The sequence below is a fragment of the Balearica regulorum genome, chromosome 1, assembly GCF_011004875.1.
Source record: "Balearica regulorum gibbericeps isolate bBalReg1 chromosome 1, bBalReg1.pri, whole genome shotgun sequence".
Taxonomy (NCBI): domain Eukaryota; kingdom Metazoa; phylum Chordata; class Aves; order Gruiformes; family Gruidae; genus Balearica; species Balearica regulorum.
The window spans coordinates 87,995,281-88,017,964 of NC_046184.1; the positions used below are offsets into that span (position 1 = coordinate 87,995,281).

Genomic DNA, 22,684 nt, shown 5'->3' on the forward strand with positions numbered 1-22,684 from the left:
TTTTAACACTATAGTTCTAATGTTGTGATTAATGAAATTCTTCTAAGCCTTTTATAATTACTATTGGTGATAGTTACAATATGAAATGCCAGGTCAGATTTTGCGTCTAAACAGAGGTTTGTTGGTTTAGTTTGGGGTTGGTTTTTTTTGTGAATTCGCAGACACAATATTACAGCTTAGTACAAATGATGGTGCCACTGACTTAAGTGGGAAATGCACCAAATTGCACCACTGTCCTGAAAACCCAAGAGCATCTACGGTGAAAATACCACAAACTCTTTATGTTTGGCAACACTTTTACAACTTACAGCAGTAAAGATACATTTCATGTTATGGTATTTAAAAATGGTGAACATGTGAACTACAGTCCTAGACTACTTGTCAAGCAGTAAGACCGCATGTTAAGTGTAAGTGATTCTACGTGCCATGCACAAGGGCATTGTCTTAATCTCAGATACTTAGATTTGCTTAGGCACTGCCACTTGCAGATTTTCTCTGGCTGTAAGTCTTGCTTGCTTAGAAATATTGTGTGTTCTTCTCATTATGCATTCATGTATCCAAAAATCTCTTTTAATCTTACTAAATCCTAAATCCCAAAGATGTTATTGGGCAATCTATTGCAAAATCATCATTCACTGAAAGGAATAAACATACATGTGTCAATTTTTATGTGTTACCTTTGATTCCATTAGATGTTGTCTTTTGTTTCCTTTGAGATAAGAAAGTGAGCTCTCAAGCTTTTCTTCGTACTACTGTTAATTTTCTACTGTCATTTCTTTTTTAAGGAAATCAGGCTAAATCTTTTCAATAATTTACCATGTTTAAGTATTTCCATGCAACTCAGTTTTCCTTAAATGTTTGAGAGACTACAACAGCTACTGAAGTTAGATTAGAAAAAATATTTTCACTTTTCAAGTTCTATAAGCCCAGTCTGCATCCTGATATATTTTAGCTATTTTTAGCCAAAAAAACCCCCATGCCAGCAAATTTTGAGTCCAGGTAGAGCAAGAAAAACATAGCAGCAAAACTAAAGGCAAATAACTGAGATTGGCAATGTAAACAACCACCTGTGAGAAGATGTACCCATTGACATTATAAAGAAATTGGCTTTGATTTGAACAAATTATAAACATGTGAACATACTGCAAGATGTAAATATATCACATAAGGCATTAAAGCACTTTTAAAGACATATTCTATGGATACTTTTCAAAGCTTACTGTGATTGCCATTTCTTCTTTATTAAGGGATCAAAAAATATACTGTCTAGTATGGAGTAACAACTTTTATGAACTCATAATTTAATTTAAAATTATTTTTGAAATTTTAAATTTCTATCCCTATGATTAAATGATTCAGATTGATCATTTACTTAAAAGCACCCAAAGCCGTCACATCTTGGTTTATAAATAAATGAATTATAAATAAATTATCATAAATATTCACAAGCCAATAAGTAAGCCCAGTGTTATCTTAATCCATCAACTTCACACTGAATTACCATATTATGTTTTCTTTATGTTTAAAGATGATGCATTCTTTGGAAATGACAGTTGGCTTGGAATATAGACGTCAACTTAAAACTCAAGCTATATTAGCTTCTACTGTGTTGTCAGGTGTGATTTAAAGTGTCAATAACTGATGTGTAATGACTCATAACACACAGTTTTCTGTGTCCTCCTGTCAGACCAAGGTTACTTTTTGCTCAAATCCTCTCAAGGGACTGGCCTGAAGGAGGAACAAGGAGTTCTCACTAAAGAGCCTTCATTCTGAAAATTATTTTTCAATGGATCAACAACCTTTAAACTTGCTGACTTTTTGGACGCTTCATAAAGACTATTCATTTTCTTGTTTTACCAACAGATGGTATGAACTTCTTGTACGAGATGCAAATTGCTTTTACAAGTTGGTATTTTTTATATTTTCATGCAAATTGTCTCTCTTAGAGAGAATGTATTTGTTTTAATATTTGAATTTATGTTATCTACCACTAGGTAATAACATGTACAACTTTATTTAAATTGAAGGAAAAAAAAAAGAATACCATTCTGCACTACTGCAGAAAGAGTTTATTTAGCTTGGCACATATTCTTGCTACAAAGAAAGGTGGCTGCCAGCAGATGTTATAGCAAATGAAACAAGTCATCAACACCAGAAAGCTACCTCCAGCTCTGCACTTACCCTCATCTTAGTCTCTTATTTTCCTCAAATTATTTCCTCTGACAGGACAATTATGTTTCAGTCTCTCCCATTATGTATGTTTAGAACTGATTACATTTCTCCTATTTTCTTCCCTTCTTGCTTCTCCCTTCCCACTTTCACCTCCCAAACTATAGAATATCTTAATGCTCTAAGTCCACTCTAGATGCTTTTGAGTCTAGCTTACACATGTATACGTTACTCTTACCAAACTCTCTATAGATTTATTGGCTAAAATTCAAAACGATTATTCCACCACTGTGCTTTGCATATTGGATGCCCTTGACATTGCTGATTATGTCTTTCCTTCTAAAATCTCTCTTCTCCAATGTATTGCTTCTTTTCACTGTTTGATGTTTTTATTCCCCCCCCCCAGTTGCAAGGCACCCCAGACTGAAACATCAACACTTCCTTTATCTCTCTGTCCCAGTGTTTGAGAAGATGCTTTTCTATAAATAGCGCAATAAATATCACCTTTTTACGATAACGATTCATAAATACACATCTCTAGTAAGAGTTACCATTCAAAGTAGTAATCTTGCCTTTCTAAAACTGTGATTTGTGTCCAGACATGAACTTAAGATTGTCAAGATGAACTCTAATTTTTTTGTGCTGAAGTCTTCTCTTCGCTACTTCAACACAGCTAACAGCACCACTGTCTTCCCTGATACTCTAATCCATAATATTGGTTTCATCCTTCGAACATCACACTTTAGCTCTCAGATTCAGGCTGGATACTAAACCAGACTGTTTCTTCCTGCAAATCACCTCCAAAATGACTGACAAAAGTCTAAGTATCTTACTCATTGATAATCTCTTCTTTAGCTTCAATGCCTGCAAGTCTTATTCTCTCAAACTGATCCTCATGAAATTATCTTCCTGGTTCATTACTTAATTGAATCAACTCCTGATATGTCTTCCCATTAACTTCCATTTTCATTTATACAACCCTCAAAACTTTAGACCTAATGCTTATGTTATCACATGACTGCTCCTGCTTTTGCCTTAATAATATCAGCTTCAACTGCACAATTTCAAAAAATAATTTGTTTTCCTTTTCCCATCATCATCCCTTACCAGAAGAGATAAGCTTGTAAGCAAAATCCTAAATCCATTCTCAGCACTCCTCTGAAAACTAATATCTCAGATAAGACATAACAAAGCATAACCTGAGAATGAGTTAGCAAGATTTTAGAGTCTATGACACCTTCTTGCCCTGTTCTTTATCTTATTGCCTGGTGCATCTTTCAGGTCATACAGTACATGTACCTGCATAAGTATTGAATGGCAAAAGAAACAACCAAATAATTTTTGGGGAAAGAAATGAAGCTGTTGATGATCTTGCACAAGAGTCAGACTCATACTCTTCAGTTATGATGTATACAGAAAGATTTTGCAGATAATATGTTTTGAAGATAATATGTTTTCAGCTATGAAAGACTATCATCTGTGGTTTTCATTCAAAATGACAATGTTGGCCATTTTTGGTCTTAGAATGTATTAATTTTTAGTGGGGAAAAAACCCCAAACCTTTGACTGCTGTCTGTCCCTCAGGTTCTCTGTTACAGACTTGAAATTAGCAAGACTAGACCAATAAACTTTAAGACATTATACATCAAACCTTTTTATGAACTGCTAGATTTGTAATTGGACTAGTCTTTTAAATAAACAGGCCACCTTTTATGAAGTATTATGAAATAAAGTCATAGAAATCAGTTGTTGAGTGATCAGTCTAAAGATACAGAACAGAATTTCTTGTGTGAGTGTACAAATATATTTCAATAGCTACACAACTCTGTATTTTATTTTATGATAAAACATGCCATCCCTTTATCTTGCCTATACTATTTAATGTAAAATTGCCTATCCAGTTGTTCTGTGAAAACTACTTTAAAGGCAGATGAATAAGAGGCATCCTGGAGACCTAATTACATATAAGCACTGCAGTTAATTAACATACATACAGCTCATCTGTTGAACAGTCATTTTTGCAAAATTAATTATAGCTTTGTTCATCGCATTCTGCAGTGATGAATACTAATATTTAAATTAAGTATCACTATAATTCAAAATTTAAAGATATTAAAAACATTAATTTTCATAGTTCTCTTTGATGTATGTATTTTTATACCCACTTTACATTCCCCATTAAAGATCAGAGGCATGGGATGGTTCCCCAAAGCCAAGTATTCAAGTACCAAACCAAGATTAAAATTTTAAATTTCACAGCACCCAAGCCAATTGGGACTCTTTTAAGCCAGATTGGTCTTCTGAAACCAGGGAAGAATTAATTAATAACTACCACCAGCCAGTGCCATTGCAAAACAAGAAATGCTTCATATAAGTAGATGTACACTGAAATGAATATGAACCCAAAGAAAGATACTGTCATCAAGAACGTAACAGTCTTGAAAAATAATTTCTAAGGCCCAGTCTGCCCCATATAAGTCACTGGGAATTTCTCATTGACTGTTTTGGAAGAGGAAAACAGATTTGAAATATCTGTACAATAAAGATAATTGTCAAATTTAAGCATGGTTGACATCACAAAATGTAATAAGTTTGCATGCATGCTGAATGTGTTTAAAAAACACATTACAAAGCACAAACACATGAGTTTGTCAGGCATAGTTCAATCATGATAAAGCTATTTGCCTAACCTTTATAGAACTTACTCTGATAGGAAGTACGGATCCGTTTCGTTAAATCTGGATAAAAGTTAGACAGGCCACGCATGCAAAAGTTGTCTTTGGAACATGCCAGTACACCAGCATCAGCAGCAGGCAGAGGAAAGAGAGAAAAAACAGTCTAAAGTGAAAGGAAGTGATATCATAACCAGCATCTAGAACAGCCAAGGTGAAGAAATTTCAGCAGGTGCTTACCTTCCAATTGGGAGATATAACAAGAAAAATAATCAAAAAAGTAAAGGACATGGGATGGATGGTGAGAAAGCAGCTGAGGCTTTTTTTAGATGCATAGTTTCTATGAATGATCTAGAAGCGTGTATTCCTTCTTAGCGTCACTTATCCCAAGTGGGCTCCATTCTAGCAGTGCTGCATAGCTGGAATGTTGCCTTAAAGGACTAGCTAAGACTGACATAGAGAAATCCCATGGGGTACAGCGCTGATAATCGCTATTTCTACATCAGCCACCCTCCTCCTTTTGCACTGGGCTCTGCAGCACGTTGCTTGTGGCTAGCTGCTCAAATTACTTTGGGAGCTGCTGCAAGGCTGGCTGAACCAGAGAGAGAAACTGAAGGTAGCTTAAAGCTGCTTGTCTCTTCTCTCCTCAGCTGTGCCAAATTTACATCTTTAACACTTGGCACGGATGAGAACTAAGCTTGCCATGATTAAATGCCTAGAAAGTGAGATAAATGGTCTTTCAGGACCAGAAGTAAGCCTGAAGACTTACATTTTATTCTCTACATTTTACTTTCTGTCTGAAGTACAAACATATATTAAAATAACTTTCCATTGAGTCTATGGAGAAATAGGATTTGATGATTTAGTGTAGGGTCTGCTGATGAAAATGCTGATGTCATAAATCCACTATAATCTGCTGCTTTTATAATTTTATGGTTAGATTTAAAGCTCAACATTTCCAAACAGATTTTTAAATCTAATTCTAAAACTTCACAGCTATGTAAAACACATTTCATAATTGTGTCTGACTCTAGTATGTCACTATGGAATATGTAGAGTAAAAATACTTGAAACATAGAAGATCTGACTTTTTTCTCAGACAAGTAAATTTTTTAGATAATCAAAAATTCATGGTAAAATTTAGCTGCATTGATGGACTAATATTTCTAACACACAATGCATAATAATAGCTATGACTTACAAATGTGATCCTCTTGGCATAAAATTTTAAAATGGGGTACAGCTGGATTTAGTAACTTTGTATCAAGAGCTTCAGTTCACTGCCAAAGTGGCTAATTTGAACTACTTGTGCTACCTACATAACATGTCTCTCAGGTGTTACACTTCTCAAAACACAACTCCCTGCTCAAATACCAATGAATAGCACTCAGGAGAAGATACAATTAAGTTTAAATTGAAGTCTTACCTATTAGTATAAAATTACTGAAACCAGAAACAACACAGCATACAGACTACACTTCAAGTGACTGACAGAGAAACAATTTACTGCTCTGCTCATTACAATTTTTTACAGACTCAGCTAAGGAATTACTTGCTGACCTCCATCCCAAAAGAATAAACTTCATAAAACATTTTGTTTCTGAGAAAGTGTCAGTACCTAAAGCGCGTCAGGTATCTTTTGTCAAATTATAGAAACTCCATTGGCCAGCAAATAGTCATGCATTTCAAAAGCACTATAAAAAGCCACAGGCAAAAAAACCAAAGAACGTATCAGGCTCATAACCACAGTGATTTATTTCCTACCTGCAGCAAACTGCTTGCTTTTGCGAGGTGAACGGGGTTGACGCTGGTATGGATCACTTGATCCATATAGGTCAAGGGTTCCCATGCTCAGCAGTACTGTCTTCTGCATAAAGTCCACAACGGCCAAACCATTGCAGTTTCCAAATGCCACGCTGAGAAAAGAAATGTTCCTCAGAGGTATTACTAATATGTAATTAAGTGGAGCAAACAATAATTATTATTTATTATTATGAATTCTGCACAAACATTTTCTTCAGAAACTACTGAAAGCTTAAGTTTTATAATTCTTACAGATTTGTAATCCTGAATTTATAAAATTGTGTCCTGAAACACAGTAATTGACTTTCCAGAAAGCAGACTTCCCAATTTAATTAACCTTCTGTGCCAAACTTATTGCAATAATGTCTAAATGTTGCTTTACTGAACAATATAATTCTAGTAGTCATGATGTAAATTAAGCCTACAAATCTGGATATAGATCTTAGAAAGTGGTTATACATGTACATAAAATATGAACATAAATTAAATACATGTATAAATATTTTAATCTAAATATAAATGATAAATGAAATATATTAAGCTGTATTGTGGAGATACCCAAATCTGAAAAGTATTTATAAAATTTCCTTCCAACTCTGTCACCTTGGCTAAAGTATAGATTCCTGCTAAAACAGTCTCTACCCCTCTGAAAGGCTTCTACAAATGGTATTTTGATGGTGGTTTGATTCATGGGCAAGATCTCTCAACTGGTGTGACATTGCCTAAGATCTGGACTGCAGTCTTGTTATAAGGAAAAAGAGATGGAACAACTTATTTCCTTTGCTGCCTAGAAAGTCCCTTTCGAAGCATTCCGCCCTGATTCTTCTCTATTGCTTCTACCGATTCCCCTCTGACACCAGTTTCAGAAAGAGGGAAGAAGTTGTATTGGACCAGCAGCACTTTCTCCTCCTCTCCCATAAAAATGTTTTCTGGTCTTGCTTTTTCCCCAGCTTGGAAGGGGGGGGGGGGGGGGGGGCGGGGGAAGAAGGAAGAAGACAATGCATCTAAGGAAAAGGAAGAAGAAAGGAAGAAGGATGACAACAAAAAGATGCTAAACATGTCTACATGTAAGACCTGTGAGAAAGTCTGAAGTTAACCATAGCATATGGAAACCTATAAATCTCAGCAGATCATATCTTTGCTTCATATTCTTACTAAAACATTAAACCTATTTAAGATTTAATATGAAAATAGACAAGCAAAATTGACTCATTTATTTCTGATTTAAATAATGGCAAATAAATTCACAGAGCATATGACTATCGAAAGGATCCATATGCTACACTCTTGATATTGCATTGTTGAAGATGTGATTTAAGCAGGAATATACTAACAACTATTCTACAGAAGTCTCTCCTTTTCTATCAGATTGCAATTGTAAGTTCCAGATAGAAAGGATTGCAGGTACAGCCACAAGGAAACTCAAAATCCAAAACCATGCTCAATCAGATTAGGAATCATTTGCGATCAGGTTCTGTCATTTTATGTAAAAAGTGATTAAGGTGGTCAGTTCAAAGCCCTGCAAAATATTTAAGTGCTCAGTTCACATTAAAAGTGAGCTGCATGCTCATCTCCACCTGACTCTTCTTAATATAGCTCCAAAATATCTTCAAGGAGATATATGATTTTGTGTGGGGGGAAAAAAAATAAGGAAAGAGAGAAGTAATGAGAGGGAGGAAGGGGAAGCAGGGCAGATGATAGAACATTTTCCTCTGTTGTACCTTTTCTTCCTCTGCTTCCATTATAAAAAAGAGGGTTCCATATAGCAGATAGAAAAGGTAAAGGGTGAAAATGAGGCAAGTTTTATTTGTCAAACTGGCAAATTAAGGAATCATCTACAACAGTGGCTCAAATGCTACTGGTTGTTACTACACTATGTTTTCTACCCTTGACTTAAAACTGACTTTAGTACAGCATCCATGGAAATACAACAAATAAACTCTCTTTTTTCCCCATTGACTCTTCATTGATCTGTAGCTTAAGCAGCTACTAACATAGTCCAGCTTAAATTGTGTACAAACACACTTTTATTTGCTTGTTTTATTTTGTGCTTATGTGGAAAGATCATAAGCTGCACTGAGGAATAAATTCCATGTTTTATGAATGTAGAGTAGTATCTGTTCCAGAAATTACTAAAGCCTGTTTTGCTTAATAGAAGAACAAAATAATTTTTAGAGAGTTCCCCTGGGACAAAAAGGAACTCTATCTGTCACATTTTCCTTAACACCATTATGTGCAAAGTTTTATATGTCTTCACATTTTTTGACACAAATTGACTGATAAAGAATAGTAAAAACTTATTTTGCCATTTGTTTGGGGCATTCTTGTATTTTCCTTTAAAGCATATGTTAATAGGCATCATCAGAGAAAGGATATTGAAGTAAAAAAGATTACTGGTGTAAAGTGTGATGGCAATTCCTGTGTTCATAAGTCCCTGTGTCCTAGATGGAGAAGCAAAATAAAGGAATAAAAATTACGAGTGTCAATCTCATCTGTTATTACTTTAGGGAACAAATATTATAGCCATTGGCATTTTGAAAACTATTAATCTGAAATTTATTCATTTTGGAAAACATGACAAGAAAAGCTAGTGATCATTCACTTTGTGGTCAGCAAATTAACAAAATGGATCACCTCCTGGTCTGCATTTTTCTAAACTTCTCTATGTTCACACAGAAGTGTGGATATAATATTTGTTATACCTAAAAAAATTACTTTAGTAAGAAAAATCAGGAATTGCTCATTAATACTATAACACTTCTGAGGAACGATAAGAAAATCTAGATAGACATTACTGTTAACAAGGCTTAAAATAAATTGCTAACATCCAAGTCTTTATGAAATCAAATACAAAATAAGCATAAAGAATTTCTCAATTTTGAGTGATGAATAGAATTAGTTGCTAGGAGATGCTCTATTCTGTGGGTATCTTTCATAAAAATGTCATAAAATCCTCATCAGACATTTCTTGACAATTAATATGTAGATTGGCTGAAAGTTTTTATCACATGAGCTGGTAATAAATTTTCAGAGACTGCTTTCTGTCCAACAGAATATACTTTAAAAAAAAAATTCTTATTTGTATTTAACCTTGTGGATCTTCAGTTGTAATTGAAGCATTTTGTAAATTTTTCTTTTCTAGTTTCATAACATAAAGAAGTTTTTTGATGATTCATTTCAACAGAAATAAACCAGGTTGTTAATGCTTCTAATTTGTTGCTTGGTACCGTTAAAAGTAAACAAAAGATATTAAATACTATTTCACAATGTTTGAAGTCTTTTATCTTTGCTGGGGATAATTTTTTTTTTTTATATCTCACTTTAGTCCTGTTTCACAGCTGCAGTAACATCAGGGACACTAAGTTCCTATTATTTTCCAGAATACTGGGAGAAGACACTCCAGAACTCACTCACTATCCTACCCCTTCCTTCTAGTTAAACTGATTAGTATAGGAAAAAAAATCAGGCAGAAGATGGCCCAAAGAACCCTACAACTAGCATGGCAAAAATGACATATCCTCAAGCTTCATGCTGAAGTGGCAGCGCTTTTCCACGTTATGAGGCTAGATAACAGGAAAAAACCTAAAGTATTAAACAAAAATTCTGATGAAAGACAGGATTGTACCTTGTCGTAGGCTCACGGAAAAAGTTGAGAGAGACAAAAGAAGGAGAGAGAAGAGACTGCAGATAAAAATTAAAGAAATAGACCCTTCTTGGGTAGCTTTTGTAGGAAAGTTAAATTTAGGTTATTGGGCTGTTTTATTGATACATGTATGTATTTCTGAAACACTCATATACTTAGTATATGGTGTTTTAAAGGAGGCTGTCCTGTAAACTATTACTGTTCCTAGCAAAGGAAATAATTTAAAGCATTTGCTTGAATCAGGTATGTTTAAGAAAACAGTGTGAGTACTGGGAGAACTGCAACCTGTTAAGAGTAGTTTACAAGTGAAAGAATGGTGTGATTATTCCTGAAGTCAGATGCTGCCTTGAGGCCTGAGACCTGCAAGGGAGCAAACTAGGCAAAACCCAACAATTTGCACAAGGGACAAATGCATCTAGGTATGGTAAAACAAAAGAAACTTCCAGAGTTCAAGAATAGGAAACTGTCTGGAAATTCAGGCCAAAGACTTGACAAAACAGCCCTCAAATGACAATATTTTTGCACAAATGTAAAGGCGTTCCATGAAATTTCCAAAGTCTCTGAAGACAGTCAAGTGACTTACTGAAAATCAGTAGGAGTCAGACACCTAACACCCATTACAGCCTGTAGTTTTCATTTGAGTAACACCTTCTACAGGGAAAACCATTTTAATGTATCCAGGTGACTCTCAGTGACAGAAAACATTAAAAATTGGCAAATAAATTGAACCTGAGGAAAAAAATACATAGAGATATGCTCACTTGCATTTCCATACAGAATTTAGCATTTGAATGTTCCTTATTCAATTTTCAATTTCAGGTCACTGGTTTTCTTGCAAACAGAGATTAGCACAGATATAAAAATGCTGTTCTCGGAAGACAGTTTCCAACTAAGATATGATGTCATGATAAATGGCATTTAACAGTTAGTCACATCACCATTTTCTATGAAATGTATTTCACCTTGGTGACCCTTTCAAAACAACTTTAAAATTTACAGATTTGAAAGGTAATTAGATTTTATTTGAAAGGATCGACAGGATAATGTGAAAGGATTCAGTATTTTAAATAGGAATAGTAAAAATATGGGCAAGAATGGCAGTTTAACATATATTACAATCTTTATGCGAGCTCAAATATTTTTAGCACTTTTTGATTATTTTTTAATTGTCTGCAGGAAAATACGTTATTTAGTGCAATAAACAATAAATCAATGCAAGCTTAATTTTGAGTTACTTACAGTCCATAAGCAGAGTTTGCAGCAAGACTGGTAATCTGTTGTGGAGGCTCACCATCCACCCACACCAATTGAATAACAAGATCCGCTTGGTATCCCGGAGGCATTCGCACAGGTCGAGTCTTAACGCTAAGGAGAGGAGGTACAAAATAACAACAACCAAACAAACAAACAAACAGACTGGGCCATAAATAACGTTTTCTCTTGAGAAAATAGTAGTGAAGCACAATCCCAGAATCACAGAATGGCAGGGGTTGGAAGGGATCTCTGGAGATCATCTAGTCAAACTCCCCTGCTAAAGCAGGTTTGCATAGAACAGTTTACACAGGATCGCATCCAGGTGGGTTTTGAGTATCTCCAGAGAAGGAGACTCCTCAGCCTCTCTGGGGAGCCTGTTCCAGTGCTCAGTCACCCTCAGAGTGAAGAAGTTTTTCCTCCTATTCAGATGGAACTTCCTGTTTGTGCCCGTTGCCCTCTGTCCTGTCACTGGGCACCACAGAAGAGAATCTGGCCCCATCCTCTTGACAGCTGCCCTTTAGATATTTGTAAGTGTTGATGAGATCCCCTCTCAGTCTTCTCTTTTCCAGGCTAAGCAGACACAGCTCTCTCAGCCTTTCCTCATCAGAGAGATGCTCCAGGCCCCTAACCATCTTTGTAGCCCTCTGCTGGACTCTCTCCAGTAGTTCCCTGTCTTTCTTGAAGTGGGGAGCCCAGAATTGGACACAGCACTCCAGATGAGGCCTCATCAGAGCAGAGTAGAGAGGGAGGATAACCTCCCTCGACCTGCTGGCCACGCTCTTCTTAATGCACCCCAGGATACCACTGGCCACCTTGGCCACAAGGGCACACTGCTGGGTCATGAAGAGTTCACCAGGACTCCCAGGTCCTTCTCTGCAGCGGTGTCGTGGTTTAGCCCCAGCTGGCAGCTAAGCACCACGCAGCTGCTCGCTCGCTCCCCCCTGGCAGGATGGGGGAGAGAATCAGAAGAGTAAAAGTGAGAAAACTCGTGGGTTGAGATAAAGACAGTTTAAGAGGTAAAGAAAGCTGTGCATGCAAGCAAAGCAAAACAAGGAATTCATTCACCACTTCCCATGGGCAGGCAGGTGTTCAGCCATCTCCAGGAAAGCAGGGCTCCATCACACATAACGGTGACTTGGGAAGACAAACTCCATCACTCTGAACGTGGCTTGCCCCCGCCTTCCCCAAGCCCCTTATAAGCTAAGCATGATGTCATATGGTATGGAATATCCCTTTGGTCAGATCCCTGTGGGTCAGCTGTCCTGTCCATGTCCCCTCCCAACTCCTTGTGCATCCTAGGCAACCTGATGGCAGGGTGGTGTGAGAAGCAGAAAAGGCCTTGGCTCTGTGTAAACACTGCTCAGCAATAACAAAAACCACCTCTATATAACAAAACCATCTCTATACTATCAACATTGTTTCCAACACAAATCCAAAACATAGCCCCATACTAGCTACTATGAAGAAAATTAACTCTATCTCAGCTGAAACCAGGACAAGTGCTGCTTCCCAGCAGGTCAACCCCTAACCTGTACTGGTGCTTGGGGTTACTCCTCCCTAGGTGCGGGACCCTACACTTGCCCTTGTTGAATTGCATTTGGTTCCTCTCCGCCCAACTCTCTAGCTTGTTGAGGTCTTGCTGAATGGCAGCACAGCCTTCTGGTGTGTCGGCCACTCCTCCCAGTTTTGTACTGTCACGAAACTTGCTGAGTATACACTCCATCCCCTTATCCAGGTCACTGATGAATATGTTGAACAAGACTGGACCCAGTACTTACCCCTGGGGCACACTGCTAGCTACAGGCCTCCAACTAGACTCTGCACTGCTTGTCACAACCCTCTGAGCTCTGCCATTCAGCCAGTTCTCAATCCACCTCACTGTCCACTCATCTAACCTACACTTCCTAAGCTTGCCTGTGAGGATGTTATGGGAGACAGTGCCAAAAGCCTTGCTGAAGTCAAGGTAAACAACATCCACTGCTCTCCCCTCATCCACCCAGCCAGTCATGCCATCATAGAAGGCTATCAGATTGGTCAGGCATGATTTCCCCTTGGTCAATCCATGTTGACCACTCCCGATAACCTTCTTTTCCTCCACATGCTTAGAGATGACCCCCAGACTGAGCTGTTCCATCACCTTTCCAGGGATGGAGGTGAGGCTGACTGGCCTGTATTTTTCCAGGTTGTCCTTGCCCTTTTTGAAGGCCAGAGTGACATTGGCCTTCCTCCAGTCTTCAGGCATATTTCCTGTTCTCCATGATCTTTCAAAGATGATGGAGAGTGGCTTAGCAATAACATCTGCCAGCTCCCTGAGCACTCATGAGTGCATCGCATCAGGGCCCATGGATTTGTGGATGTCGAGTTTGCCTAAATGTTTGCTAACCCAATCCTCCTCAACCAAGAGAAGATCTTCCTTTCTTCAGATTTTCTCTCCTACCCCTAGGGCCAGGGATTCCTGAGGGCCAGCCTTAGGCATTCAGTATGAATGAAGGCATTCAGCAACTCTGAACCTTCTCTGTATCTTCCATCACCAGGGCACCCACCTCATTCAGCAGTGGGCTCACATTTTCCCTAGTCTTTCTTTTGCTGCTGATGTTGTTGACATCCCTTGCCAGATTTAATTCCAAGTGGGCCTTAGCCTTCCTTGTTGGATCTCTACATATGCTGACTACATTCCTATATTCCTCCCTTAATAATTCTAGAGCACATACTGTGCATATACCCATACATTGAGCCAATGGAGAGCCCACGCTGAAGCAGGCTCCTGGCAGGAACTGCAACCCATGGAGAGGAGCCCACTCAGGAGCAGGTTTTCTGGCAGAAACTGTGGCCTGTGAGGGACCCACCCTGGAGCAGTCTGTGCCTGAAGGACTGCACTCCCCGGGAGAGAGCCCACACTGGAGCAGGGGGAAAAGCATGATGTATTTGGTTTGCATGGCAAGGTTGGGGGGGGGGGGGAGGAGCTACAGGAGTGGCTTCTGTGAGAAGCTGCTAGAAGTTTCCCCTGTGTCTGATAGAGCCAATGCCAGCTGGCTCCAAGACAGACCCGCCGCTGGCCAAGGCCAAGCCAATCAGTGCCTCTGTGATAACATATTTAAGAAAGAGAAAAAACAAGTTAAAGAGAGCGCTTTTGCAGCCCAAGAGAGGAGTGAGATGTAAGTAACTCTGCAGACACCAAAGTCAGTGCAGAAGGAGGGGAAGGAGGTGCTCCAGGAGCCGGAGCAAGATCCCCCTGCAGCCCGTGGTGAAGACCATGGTGAAGCAGGCTGTCCCCCTGCAGCCCATGGAGGAAGGATGAGGGGGTGTAGAGATTCCACCTGCAGCCCGTGGAGGACCCCACACCGGAGCAGGTGGAGGCACCTGAAGGAGGCTGTGACCCCGTGGGAAGCCCGCACTGGAGCAAGCTCCTGGCAAGACCTGTGGATCCGTGGAGAGAGGAGCCCACGCCAGAGCAGGTTTGCTGGCAGGACTTGTGACCCTGTGGGGGACCCATGCTGGAGTAGTCTGCTCCTGAAGGTCTGCACCCCATGGGAGAGACCCACGTTGGAGCAGTTCATTAAGAACTGTAGCCTGTGGGAGAGACTCACGTTGGAGAAGTTTGTGAAGGACTGTCTCCCATGAGAGGGACTCCATGCTGGAGCAGGGGAACAATGAGAGGAGTCCTCCCCATGAGGATGAGGAAGCGGCAGAAACACCGTGTGATGGACTGACCGTAACTCCCATTCCCCGTCCCCCTGTGCCGCTGAGGGGGGGCGGAGGTTGAAGCTGGGAGTGAAGTTGAGCCTGGGAAGATGGGAGGGGTGGGGGGAGGTGTTTTAAGATTTGATTTTATTTCTCATTCCTCTACTCTGTTTTGCTTGGTAATAAATTAGATGAATTCCCTCTCTAAGTTCTGTCTGTTTTGCTTGTGACGATAATTAGTGAGTGATCTCTCCCTGTCCTTATCTTGACCCACAAGCCTTTCTTGACCCTTTAAACCTTTTCTCCCCTGTCTAGTGAACGAGGGGAGTGATACAGCGGCTCTGGTGGGCACATGGCCTCCAGCCAGGGTCAACCCACCACACATGACAAGAAGTGGCAGACACAAAGTGTTACATACTGACTGCAACCACCTTTCCCCATCCCCTGCTGTGCTCCTTGGGGTGGGGGAGGCGGTAGAGGAGTCAGGAGTGAAATTGAGCCTGAAAAGAAGGGAGGGGTGCAGAGAGTTTGTTTTTAGTTTTGTCTTTTCAAAGATTTTTTCATTCTCCTACTCTGTTTTTAATTGGCAATAATTGGCAACTCCCCAAGTTGAATCTGTTTTGCCTGTGACAGTAATTGGTAAGCGATCTCCCTGTCTTTATCTCAACCCATGAGCTTTTCCATCTTACATTCTTCTCCTTGTTCTGTCGAGGAGGGGAGTGACAGAGAGGCTGGGTGGGCACCTGGCAGCCAGACAAGATCAACCCACAGCAGTTGGCAATAGCTTTGTATTGTTATTTTCTGTTAACAGCAAACCTCTGCTCAAAGTGTTGCACTTTCTTACCTGTTCTACTGGGACTAAAGCTTTGCCCTTTCCTTTGTTCATAAGATACATATCCATGAACATTTCTGAAGTGACACCATCCATAAGCTTAATGAAGCCCTGATTACCCAGGAGCATTAGTGGTGAGAACAAAGGGACAAAGATCTGTGAACCCAAGCTGCCAAGGGAGAAGGGTCTTTTGAGACTGGGGAAAACTGAAACCACAAATAAGAGTTGTATACAATGAAGATGTATTATTTTCAAACAAACTTCACAGCAAGCAGAAGCTGAATATTTTATACAAATAGTCCTCCAGAGTATCTTTTATGATGGGGCCCTTCCACTTCTTATGTCTGCGGATAAGCCTTTAAGAGGCATACTAGTGGTGGTGTTTCCATCTTGCACCCCATTTTCAGTTTTCAGCTCCTGCCCTTAAAAAAGTTATAAAAAATACAAAACAGGTAAATGAGATTCAAGAAGCAAGACTTAAGTCTAATGCCCTTTCCTCTGAGCAGACATACTTTTCATCCATATTTTCTAATGGGTAACTGCTGATGTGGGAGAACACAAGAGTCAAGCACACTGCTATGGTGAGTTCCAACAAATATCTGTTGAGGCAATGTGTTTATCCTTTTCTGCTTCTAAACAAACTACTGTGAGACTGACAATGGCTGCAGAAGTAATTCTGATCTTCTAAAAAATGTTTTTATTTTATTACTTTTCCACTGTGTTTTTAACAATATGCTGAAAAAAATAGAGAAATTGAGGTGCTTTCTAAATTTTCTTTCAGATTGTTGTTACCTGGGCAAAAAGAGCAAACATCTTTCTCTATTTTTCACTGCAAATTTGAGGATCTTCTTTGGTAAGAGGGATGTTACTTCAGAGGGTAACAGGTATGCTTTTTCTCTAAGCATAGAATAAGTTGTCGCTGGTGAAAGACCATAAGACTGGAGTAAAATAGTTTCAGATTTCATGATTCAGTTTGTCATTCTCATGTTCCTGTGACATCTTCCTCTTTAAGTATGCTTGAAGCATTTCCCTGGTTTCATTAACCATCTTGCTTGAACAGTAATGCTGATATTTAGTTCTTCACCTTGTTTTGGATTTGGTTTTTTGAAGTGTTTATAGTATAAGCCTAAATGGTCTGCAGGAGTATGCGCAGAAGGAACATAGATATTTCAGTGATTTCCTTGACATGTTCTTGTTATGCTACACTGAATTTGGTTATTGCCAAGTTTTGTTTTTTAGTTTTCTTCATGAGATAATCACAGACAGTTCTTTATCATTTTGGAGCTACTGTCAAAACCCTTGTTTGACCTAATTTTTGGATGATACTAAAAGTTTGGGAACAAAAACTCACATTCTGGCTACAGCTTTTTGATGACAGTATTTACATCAAAAATATTTATCTGGATAATCACAAATATATCAGTTTCTTATGTTATTATAGCTGCATATTTGATTATAAAATCTTCTGAAATAAGCAAGAACAATATTTATTTCACACTGCTGCTTGCCTTCCTTGGCAACATTTACTTTTGATTTCAGAAAAATGCCAAGTTTTCATTACTTCTGCCCCTTCAATCACTTGCTTTCTAGTACCTATTTGCAGACACAAACACATTCAGTCATTCTGAATCCTGACTAGCAAAAATTATGTAGTGTGAAGTGCCACCCATTTGCTGTAACAAGGTTGAGAAGCAGATATGAAAGTAAACACAATGGGAGCGAAGATTAAAAGCTAGTCTGTATATAAAATTTTATGTGGATTATCAATATAGTTCAAGTTGTGCACTCATCCTCCATGTGTAGGTGGCTGCAGCTTTACGTTATTATCACTGTATCTTAGATTCTGTACTGCTGCATATAAAATCAACGGCATCATCCAGGCCCCTACTGGGTTTTCTGTTTTTCTAGCACTACTTTCATCTTATCATCATAATTCTGCTTTGAACAGAAGTTTTTTGACAGAAAAGGAATGTGGACCCGGTTAGTGTTTGGGGGAAAAGTGTGGATATTTATATGCCTTTCCCTATTGAAAAGGATGAGAGTGTACACAGTATACTTTTATCTAAATGTAAGAGGGAGTATGCCAGCAGTTATAGTAATATAATTACTTTGACTTTGAAAAATCACTTCTCTGTCAAAATAATTTTACATTTACTTTGTGTAAAATGGGACAAAAATCAGTTTGCCAGCTTAATGTGAGGTTATATGGAGTTAGGCAAACTCCTAAAATCTAACCAGCAGAACCTCTACTGGTTCATTACAGCTTTTTCTGCCTCCAAGATGAATGATTCCTCTTCTCCCCAGACCAAATCAAATAAGAGTCCTTGAGGGAAAATCATAGCCACTGAAATAATCGATTGCATTCTTGCTGATTTCAATGGCATAAACAGATTTCACATTGGGATTTTTTTAATAACTTCTCTCTGCCTCTGCTATTGATTTTCATGGTTTATATTAATGACTAACTGAGGTCTGAGGTTCAACTGCCTGACTGAACAAGGTGGACAAATGAACAGGATGCCAAAAAACCCTGTTAATTTTGCAAGAACAACGTAATGATATTGCTTGTAAGTGCTAATGCTGTTTTCAGGAGCTCAACAGCCCAAAGTATCTGCAAAGTCAAGCAACATTCATTTAAGCCACTTTTGAAATAATGGAGACATTTAAGATATTTAATAATAATTAGACTGAAATAATAATGAATCACTAAAATGAGAGCAATTGTTATCAGCAGTGCACTATCACTGCTGGAAATTACAGTTTATGGAGTTTTGTGTGGAATTCTGTTTTGAAACTATTCAAACCCATAATTTATCTGTCTTATTAGTAAGAACATATTAATCTACTGCAAACAGTGGCAATGTGTACTCTAGCAGACAATTTGCTTCTTTCTAAAGATTAAACATAAATACACTTCCATACAGTGCAACTGTTCCTAATTGTATATTTTAAAGATTGTTTCATGAGTATGAATGCAGTTTCCATCCCTTACACACCCATAACATGCATACATTCTTTCACAAGAAAGATTTTAGTATTATACAAATTAATTAAGGAGGGAAAGCTTTGCACATGTCATCTTTAATGGAAGTCTCTTTGTGAACTCAAAAAAAAAAAAACTTCCTCAGGAATTCCTGAATTTATTCTGTGGTGCTTGTATTCCACTCAAAACTGTGGGTATGAGATGAAGATTTACTCCTAGATCGTAGAGGAGAATTACACTCAAACCTTGCTGTAACAGTTTATCTTGTCCATACTTATATCCTTTTAAAATCCTTTGTTCATTATTTTGCCTCAATTCTTTTGCTTGTTCCATATTCTGGTTTCTTCTCACTTTGTGTTGCATACATTAAGAATATTAAAAAGATTAACCTCTTTTTCTTGATAGTTAACTGATTGTTAATACAACAGATAGGAAAGCTTTTGAGAAAGATAAATCTTTGAACAATGCCATAGACTTACCTAAGACATGGGATACTATCTTTCATCGTTCCTTCACATGCTACAGTGTTGGTACTGCCTGAAAGGCTCTTTAAAGAAGGAAGCTGGGAGGAGGCATCTGGAAATGGAGGAATTATTTCCGGTTCAGGAGTAATGATATCTTCTACTTCATACTGAAGTCGTACCTCTAATGACTTAAATAAATAAAAAGCTACGTTATAATTTAATAAAGAAAGTTGCTGAACATTCTGTTACTTTCAAATAAATATCAGTCAGCCTTTTTTTAAAAATAACCCCCCACATTTCTCATTATCATTTGCAGGCAAAGAATACTGTCATTTGTTATTTATACAGTCTAACAGAAATGTCAGATAAGAACTAGTCATCTACCCTATGCTGATGGAAAAATACATAGGTATATTCTTCCAGTGCTGACTTTGATTCAAGCCTTTTATTGTAAGTGAAAGGCAAGATTACAACTTTCCAGCATTTATTATGAAAAGACAAGTTAATCACCCCCAAATAAATAATATTTCAGCATAAGAATGCATCATTCAGGATAAATGTCATGAAAATTTTCTGCCTATTGTCCATTATCTTTATCCTAAGCAAATTCATTAAAAGAATGATTGTCAACTCTGTCTCCTTATTGCTTGTACAACAGAGTCTCTACAAGACAGGTTTTAGCTAGTATGCAGAAGTGTGACAGTGTGGGTAGTACTGATGAACAAACTTCATTTGTCCATAGGTGGGGGTAGGGAAATCAGAGATAACAGCACAGAAAGTTCTGTTTTCCTTAGACTGAACATGAGCTTAGCAGATTCTAGAAAGCAAAGTTCAAACCAGTTATGTTTTGCTTTCCTTCAGGGCTCTCTAGAAAAGGAGATCAACCAGGCCCAACCACCCTTCCATTCTTTCCACTAATTCAGGACTCCTAAACACAGGGGAAACTGGACAGGGAGCTCAAATCTATATAAGTAATCATCTCAAAGGATCACAGTCAATGTTGGGCAATTCTTTCTACCTGATGAATTGTCCAAGGAGATGTCTATTTTGAAAACAATAAAAAACAAGGTACAGCCCTCAAAGAGATAACTAGCTGAATAGTAATTTCAGTGCTGGTACCTTGAAGCAATCAGAAGCAATTGCAGATTTAGACACTGCAAACTCCATCTTAGTGATCTCTCACTGAGACATCATCTATACCAGAATGGAGATGACAGTATTAAGAAAATACCTATGTTTTATGAGAATTGGAAGATAAAGATCAGGACTGAAGACTCTCCTATTTCTCAACCATTGTGTTAAAACACATAAGATTTCAGAAAGAAGTGATTCTGCTCAATAAGAAGAGAAAGGGTCCTTTCTCAAAATTTCACTTGCAAAATCCATGGATATCTTTTGCCTGAATCAGCTAAGAAACCTATGGACAACATTTGCCTTCAAAGACTAATGAGTGAAATATTGAGTTCAGAAAAATCTAATCTCCTGGAAGTAATTGCTGCTGACTGAAACAATTTATAATGCTGTTTAATCTTCATGCAGGACTGGAGTAACTGTTGAAGAGAATGTTCTTCTGCTTGTCATGTTAGAATGCTTCATTCTTCTTTGGATGCCTTTCTTTGTGTCTTCCTTTTTCTACTAAAATTCATGTTGTTAATTTCTAGCTATTGTCCATTTGCAGAGAAAAGGAAAAATTTAGCCTAAAAACATGGCTGTGAATTTTTTTAATGCTTTGGTCCCTGCTTTGACTGGACCTTGGAAGGGGTACAGACCTGTTGTACCAATTTATTTTATTTGATCTTTTTGGAGGATCCCATCACTAGGTTCATTGATTCTCCCTTCTACATTCCAACTAGTGTAAACTTTTTTTCTATGGTTCTTCTCAAGAGCTTTGAAGAGGAGCTTCACCAAGGAAAGACTGATCACCAAGAAAGTGATCACATGTAATAGATACCTAGATATCCTTTTGAGACAGGATGGAGTAGATTCAGATGATAAGGCAACAACAGCAGCAAATGCTTTTTACATAACTGCATGACAATGACTCCAAGGTTGATCATGAAGTAGAATTTCTCTCATGCATACTACTTGCCTCCAGAATCTGATATGGAATTATGCAAATAATACTTCTATTGAGGAAATCCTAGGCACAGTCTATGCCTTTAAGGCATATTTAGCAGCAGACTTCCCTGCTACATGGATAAACCTTTGAGTAGCCTCCATGCTTGCCATTTACCACTGCAATAACATTACAAGACTGATGTCAGGCAGTCAAACAAACATGGAGTCCTTAAAATGCTGGGATTTGTAGACTGAACTCAAGATGAGTTCAGGCTGGCTGCTAGAGAAGGGAGGGTACTAAGTGCTAGAACTTGGGCTCTTTTCCTCAGGCCGGAAGAAATCCTCAGACTGACCAGCTCAGTCTCAATATAGACAGACAGCCTCAAGTCAGCTACATATTCCAACCAAGACTCCCATACTTTTTATTAAAAAAAACCCCCACCACTTAAGAGTGAAGACTTGAATGCTTGAATGTGGAAACTAAGAGAAGAGGCTCATCTCAGGGATGCACAAACCCAGGGGAACTCAGGGACTGTGCCACCAAGATTAGATGATATTAAAGCAACTCTTCAGAGAACAATTCCTCATATAAATGCTTCTTAATTACAGATGAATTGTGAGAAATGGTTAAATTGCACATATTATAACACTTTAGAAAATACTCATGCAATTCAGCCACAAAAGTAAGTGATGTGAAAGTAAAGAAATTAAATGATAGGTAATAAAAGGTAAGGTGCATTTGCTATGGAACAATGTAACAATACTGAAATGTAGTATTTTTACCAGCATTATACATGAGCTGGTCAGTAAGGTGAAATTACTGTTCATTAGTTTTAAAACTTTCCTGAAAGGGTACATTCAACTAGCTTACGCCTCTGGGGGACAAAAAATGTGAGGAAACCAAGAGAACAGCTATAGGTAATGAATATCCTTACCAGGTGGCACATAGCTACAGGCCAAAAATGACACGTTTTTGCCAGGCTAGAACTATAGATTTTCTAAAGTACATTAAAATAGTGTGAAAAGGAAAGAACTGTAATTGGGGAAGGTGGAAAATAAAAGGGAAATTTTGGGTCAGCCCCTGTGAGAGCTGGCAGACACAAAGAAATACTTCCTGGCAAGACA

At 38.3% G+C, this 22,684-nt stretch overlaps 1 protein-coding gene across 6 annotated transcripts in view; it reads right to left on the reverse strand.

The window, feature by feature from the left end:
• The window catches only part of STXBP5L (syntaxin binding protein 5L), a 202,730-nt gene that overhangs the window by 44,740 nt on the left and 135,306 nt on the right, over positions 1 to 22,684 (reverse strand). For 4 of the 6 annotated variants that reach the window (XM_075764817.1, XM_075764808.1, XM_075764801.1 and 1 more), the window contains exons 16-19: positions 19,517 to 19,689; positions 11,527 to 11,652; positions 6,606 to 6,757; positions 4,875 to 4,946 (exon numbers count right to left, since the gene is read on the reverse strand). In XM_075764817.1, coding sequence (XP_075620932.1) covers positions 4,875 to 4,946; positions 6,606 to 6,757; positions 11,527 to 11,652; positions 19,517 to 19,689 — 523 coding nt within the window. The remainder of the gene's footprint in view (positions 1 to 4,874; positions 4,947 to 6,605; positions 6,758 to 11,526; positions 11,653 to 19,516; positions 19,690 to 22,684) is intronic. The other 2 variants (XM_075764835.1, XM_075764825.1) reach the window with 1 other exon arrangement.